General features: G+C 34.4%; 1 protein-coding gene across 2 annotated transcripts; it reads right to left on the bottom strand.

Moving 5' to 3' along the window:
* Window positions 1-2269: 2269 nt before the first annotated feature.
* LOC123693837 (myosin-2 essential light chain) lies at window positions 2270-5350 on the bottom strand. 2 transcript variants are annotated; one of them, XM_045639076.1, is made up of 5 exons: window positions 5239-5350; window positions 5115-5142; window positions 4466-4647; window positions 3024-3170; window positions 2270-2603 (listed from the first exon to the last, which is right to left on the bottom strand). In XM_045639076.1, exons 1-5 carry the CDS (start codon window positions 5239-5241, stop codon window positions 2520-2522), a joined length of 444 nt encoding a protein of 147 aa, XP_045495032.1. In that variant the 5' UTR covers window positions 5242-5350; the 3' UTR covers window positions 2270-2519. The 2 variants fall into 2 exon arrangements, with proteins under 2 accessions (XP_045495032.1, XP_045495031.1); XM_045639075.1 differs by lacking the exons at window positions 5115-5142; window positions 5239-5350 and adding an exon at window positions 4722-4855.
* Between the last annotated feature and the right edge of the window lie 890 nt (window positions 5351-6240).

The following is a 6240-nucleotide window of genomic DNA, read 5'->3' as shown; positions in this document are numbered from 1 at the left end:
AACTGTATCCAGGTCACTGTGTGAAATATCCAGGGCAACAAATAAATTTTGTCTTTTTATTGAACTGTGTTATCTGCAATACAAGAAAATTTGGCACCTCCCGTGTGATCCCATTCTGGTCTAGTTCTAGTTACTTAATACTTAAAGGTTTAATTAAAAAAATATGAATACGAAATTAACAGTATTTAAATTAATAAACTCTACTCGTGTACTTAGAGCAAAAGGCCCCAAGGTATCTTCAATGAAACAAGAGTGAAGATCAAGAATGTCACTTTTTGGCTCCGAAAACTTCACTGTGCATATAGCGCGCGTCTAAATACATACAAAATAGCGCGTCTAAATATATGTATTTTATATGTAGTTCTCCTTCCGTTATATGTAACGGAAGGAGACTTTGCTTCATTTTGATATAATCCACACTAATATTATAAATGCGAAAGTAACTCTGTCTGTCTGTCTCTTACTCAATCACGCCTAAACTACTGAACCAATTTGCATGAAATATGGTATGGAGATATTCTGATACCCGTGAAAGGACATAGGCTTTTTTTTATCCCGGGAAAATGACGCAATCCCAGAAATCCCACGAGAACGGGAACTACGCGGTTTTTTCTTTCAAAACGCGGGTGAAACCGCGGGCGGAAAGCTAGACGGAAATAACCGAGAATTATTCTGAAGTCGTCTTATCTCGACTATTTGTTAATAGGTTATTTTCCTAGCTAATGTTTCAACAGCTGCAGCGTTCTTAAATATGAACATTACGCAAACAAGCATGTTGGACCATGAGTCCATGGCCAATGAGCGGCGCGCCGGCCTGCAGCCTGCAGCCTGCAGTCAGCAACGTGCGAGAAGGTAAAGGAAGGATGGGTCATTGCCTTCCTTAATATTATTAGTACTATACCTAACAGGACTATAGATTGTTATAAATAAATAAATAGACCAGGAAGAAAAGAAAAAGATAATAAAATGTATCATGTTTATTTATTTTATCACTATAAAAAGGCAATAAATGCTCCATCTATCTGCACGATAAAACACACCACTAAGTCATAACTAACGTTAATAATACATTTTGGAATATTTTGAACTTATCAATAATGGAAATCATATAGAAACTATTTATAATCTACAACGGTTAAAACATTTTACATTTGGGAAATAGGTACATAATTGAAGCATTGGGAGCAACAAGGGCGTTCGGTACCCAAAGTCCGTTTTGATGTTATTACATCAAAACATGCACAGAGCCATCTAGTTTCGTATCCCGAAAACTTGTTTAGATCAGCCGCTTTTTGATGGCGTGAGAATCAATAATGTCAAAGGTGGCACTACGCCCTTATTGCATAGATATCAAAAGTGCGTTTAAATTCGAACACTTTACGACCTGTCTGCAGTTTGTAAAAACTTATTGTGTAAAAAATGATTGAAACGAGTGATTCAAGTGACTTAAGATCAGATGCTGACCAGAGCGAACATGAGCCCCTCAAAAAAGGGGAAGAAAGAAGGTGAAGAATGAAAACATGTGAAAAAAAAACGTGCCGAAAGTTAGAGAAGTTTTGGTGAAGAATATACACCAGCTCAAGGAAGGAAGATACCTAGAAAAGTTTGTTAACATATTACCACGTGTTGTTCCAAAAAAATGCACAGAGAAGATTTTTTTGTAACTTTTGAAACATAGGTGACAATGCGCAGCAAGATACCCTCATAATGTCGTGTTTAGAAAAAGTGTTAAAGTTGAGAGAAAATGTTGGGCCTGATAAGTTGAAACTTTCAATGGAAATACTTTTTAACAGTAGACGGATTAAAGATAAACATTTGCAGAAAGGAAATTACTGTCGCTACTAAAAATCTCGGAAAAACGGCCAAAGTCCATTTTGATGAATCTGATTAAAACCACGAAAGTCAGAAAAAATGATTAAGTTGAATATTTGAACGGTGGTTGTAATAAATAGACATTAACTTACATTTCTTATTTTATTTTCAACGCAAAATCAATAGCAAAATTAACGTCCTATCTGTTTTACCAGTTGGGTGCAACAAGGGCGGATAACACAAGTTAAAAAAAATTGATTTTATGATATTTCTGATTTTTTCAAAATAATCATAATACCTTCATCTTTTTGCTAAATCATGGGTCTAATAAATTATACAGTAAATGTAAGTCAAATTATAAGTATTAAAATAATGTAAGGCATTACAACTTTCATTATCATTTTTCTCGAAACTCTATTTTACAACATACGCCCTTGTTGCACCCAATGCTTCAATTAATTATTACAACGTCACATTATTTGTTCGACTTCAACAAAACGGTAAGAATAGGCGCGTTTCGTCACACGCATTCCGGTTATGCCACTGATAAAAATGTAAATGAATTAATTACCCATTTCACAAACAAGTTTTGTAAAAACATCTAAGTACAATGCAGTTAAAAACATTACAAATATAAAGTTAATATAATATCTTATAATAATTAATGATATAGTATTTAAAGTTTTGTTATTATATGAGAGATGGCATCAACCCTGCATGATGAGATGCACAAAGTTCTCGTAGTTGATGTTGCCCTGCGAGTCCTCCTGCCCCTGCAGCAGCTGCTCCACCTGCCCACACGACAAGGCATTACAACCAACCAAACATCCTGCTGATATTATACACGCCAAACTTGAGTAGTACGGATCATGGATATTTGTTAATCCCTCACGTCAAAACTACTGAACCGATTACAATGAAATCTGTTATGTAGGTAACTGAAGACCAAGAATAACACATAGGCTACTTTTTATCCAGAGGAACGGGATGCGGTCTTTTCTTTGAAAATGTGGGCGAAGCCGCGGGAGAAAATCTAGTATAGACTAATTTCACAAACAACATTACCAAATATTTTAATTTCAGCATTTAATTACTGATCTAATCTGAATTCATATCAAATTGACTTGAAATTCTGAATCACATGTAAGTGACGAATTCAATCGTGGCTTAGATGTAATGTCCTCTTAATTGAAATTACTTGAATCAATTACCTCGTCGTCACTGAGCTTTTCCCCGAGGGTGGAGAGCAGATGGCGCAGCTCCGCCGACGAAATGAAGCCGTTGCCGTCCTTGTCGAAGTGCCTGAGGCCCTCGATGAAGTCATTGGCCGTGTCGCCGCTTCGAGCTTTCGATATCGCCTGCAAATTTATGATTTGTAACATTAACATAAACAAACTAAATGATTGAGAGGATAAACATTATAAGAATACTGATGTGAACTGAAATCCCGCATATAACTCTTATTTCGATGTTTTCGTTAGTGTCAGTGGAAGGATCTTAGCCCTTAGGAAAGAAAATCTCAAGAAATTTACGACAAAAAATTTTGAAAATGCGATAACGGCCTTATAAACTTCACGGATTCGACAATTTGCTCCAAGACAGGACAACGCCTATCGAGTTCGCTAATTCTAAATAAAATAAAAAGAACTGACTTCAAGTAGGACTACGATTAATAAAATGGGAACACCTCATGTGTTGGCGCCAGATATCAAACATCGATATATAAAATTGGTTTACATTTAAAAGTTAACACAGAAAATAAAATAATATAGCTGAATTGGGAATGTTAATTGATAGACTGAAAATTGATTGAAAACTGGAAATTTCAATTCGACTAATTTAGTACAATAGAACGCCGATATCCGAACACTGCTTTGTTGTTACAAGTTAAAATCACTTGAATTCGGATATATTTCGTTATTATTAGTTATTTGAAGACTTTTTTACGAATGGGTCTAACACTATTAGTTTACTTTACCAGTACTGTTTATATGACCATTGCTTAATTAGCACTGCAATTAGAAGAGCATGTTTATTATACTCAGTTATGTACAAGATATTCTACTTAGGGCAAAATACTTGTAATAAAAAAATTTAATTGATAAGTAATTAATTGTAGTGGTATATCAATTTGAAAAAATGTGCAGTTTACAGGAGTGGTACCTATGCACTTATTTTGCCAACTATCTCATAAATTATAGATATAATATGGATTGATGGGATTTTTATTTATTTAACCTTGCAATTTGGAAAATAATACTAAGCTTTTCACATTACAAAAATTATATTTAACTAAGAATATTGTTCCAAGAAATTTAATACTTATTCTGAGTTTATTATCTTAACATAAAACCAAAAAAGTAAAATTATGGTCACAAGAGTATGGCAAAACAACTTGAGCACCTTGATTCTTGAGGTCGCAAGTGCAAATATTTGGTACACTTGTGTACATTTTTACATGAAAAAAGACACAATCATTATAAGAATACTGATTGTGTCTGAAATAATAACATTAGTTAAATAGGTATATTGTGTTTGAAACTAATTCTTGTGGATCTTAACATCTTTAAATGCAGGGCATATCTATAAAAGGATATATATTTATATATAGTAGCAGTGTACTGGTCCAATAGCAAAGTAGAAATGTCAATACCTGGTAAATAGGCAGAAACACTTCAAAAGAAATTCTCTCATCAGGTTTCAAGTGGAGAGTACACTTTTTGACATCCGACTCAGTGGGGTTCTGACCGAGGGCTCTCAGGGCATCTCCAATCTGCGCCACATGAATTTTTCCATCTCCACGAGAATCAAAAAGCTGAAAGGCTTCTTGAAACTCTGTAAAATGAATGGGACTTTAATTATCACAGACACGTGTATTATGAGACAGACATACACCCAGCACCACAAACCTTCAACAGATGTTAGCTTGAGCTTGGTGGGCGGTTCGTACATAAACATGTTGGCCAGCGAGAACTTGACGACGCAATGAGCGCAGCGCGCTGCACACGGCCTCCGACATGAGTGTTTAAAATACAAACCTTATATGGAATGTAGGGCGCTTGCAAGTTGCAAAAGGCGACGCTTTCGGTAAGATCGTTGATTGACGTGAGTCATAGGGCGATCGACGAGCTAACGACACGTTTCACTTATTTATCGACAATTACTTTTAAGTTGACTTTAAAAAAATACAAGAATTACTTATCACTTTTACATATTAAGTTCGTAGATGTCACATTTGTTGTGGAATGCTATAACAATAGATATTAAAGAATTTTTCCTTACTATTATCACTAATGACTCACCTGCCAACTGATCCTCAGAATATCCAGCCTGGAAAAAAAATATTATTTAAGTATTATATAGGTACATAAGTATTCAATGTGAATATTACATTTATTCATATAAAAATAATTATATCACACAAACCATATTTTCACTTTTTTCAATCTATTTATGGAAAACAAATATTTCCAATTAGGTACAAAAGTTGTACAAAAGGGATGACGTTAGCTGACGTTAGACGTAAGGAAATTTGTATTTTTCTAATGTCACATTCAAATGACATCATGACGCAATACAACCAAGAATACAACCAATAATACAACCTACGAATACAACACATCGAATGCAGATAAAAAAATAGATGGGTACAGTGCCACAAACTTAACTGACCCGGTGACGGTGTCACTGATGTCGATTTTAGTGCCGCTGTGCCGCTAAATAGTATTTCCCCGGATGCAAGGGTAAAAATAATGTCATTACCAATGGTGTAAATCAAGTGTAAATTAACATTATTATGTAACTTTTTATTTATACAAAATATTCCGTATGAAAAGTCTGTGCAAATGTGACATTTCAAAAAGGCGGCACGTAGTTCCAGTTTTTGCCACCGTCAGTTAAGTTTTTGAGTTTGTGGCACTTTATAAAAAAAAGTAATTGTACTGAAGAAATAATTATTATGTTCGATAAAACCAGTAGAGTCTGGCCAGCCAAAGCTGAACCCAGTAAAAGGCGGCAAATTTAAAAAATGTCATTGGCTTAGTTAGGAAAAAAATTTTTAATACTTTTGATATTCTTTAGAGGTGATCATACTATATATGGGTACATTAGGAACACAAAAAATCAGGATTTAAAAGTTAATAAAGGGTGTGGTAGCCCTATAAAACATACTTACATTATTTTTTTTTTTTTTGTATTTACTAATCATTGTAACTCTTTGTATTTACTAATTATTATAAATAAAAGCTACCGCACAGCATTCTTTATAGTTTTACCCATATTTCAACTCTAAAACCAATGAATTCGCAAATAAGTTGAACCTTTTTCAACAAAAATGACAACTAAATAGCGCAGAAACGCCATGACTTCGCCACAACTTCGCCATGATAATAGTATTAACAGACGTTCGAACTTGGTACGACCTGACCA

Source organism: Colias croceus, chromosome 8 (assembly GCF_905220415.1).
Source record: "Colias croceus chromosome 8, ilColCroc2.1".
Lineage (NCBI taxonomy): Eukaryota > Metazoa > Arthropoda > Insecta > Lepidoptera > Pieridae > Colias > Colias croceus.
The sequence above is the reverse complement of the archived record's forward strand: the minus strand, read 5'-3'. Positions and strand labels throughout refer to the sequence as shown.

Bases quoted from the DNA above. Each gene is read 5' to 3' on its own strand.
- LOC123693837 (XM_045639075.1), bottom strand. From the start codon at position 4,770: ATGTTTATGTACGAACCGCCCACCAAGCTCAAGCTAACATCTGTTGAA. The intron at 3,171-4,465 runs GTATTGACATTT...ATAAATTTGCAG, and splicing joins TGTTTCTGCCTATTTACCAG to GCGATATCGAAAGCTCGAAG. The intron at 2,604-3,023 runs GTAATTGATTCA...TCGTGTGGGCAG, and splicing joins AAAAGCTCAGTGACGACGAG to GTGGAGCAGCTGCTGCAGGG.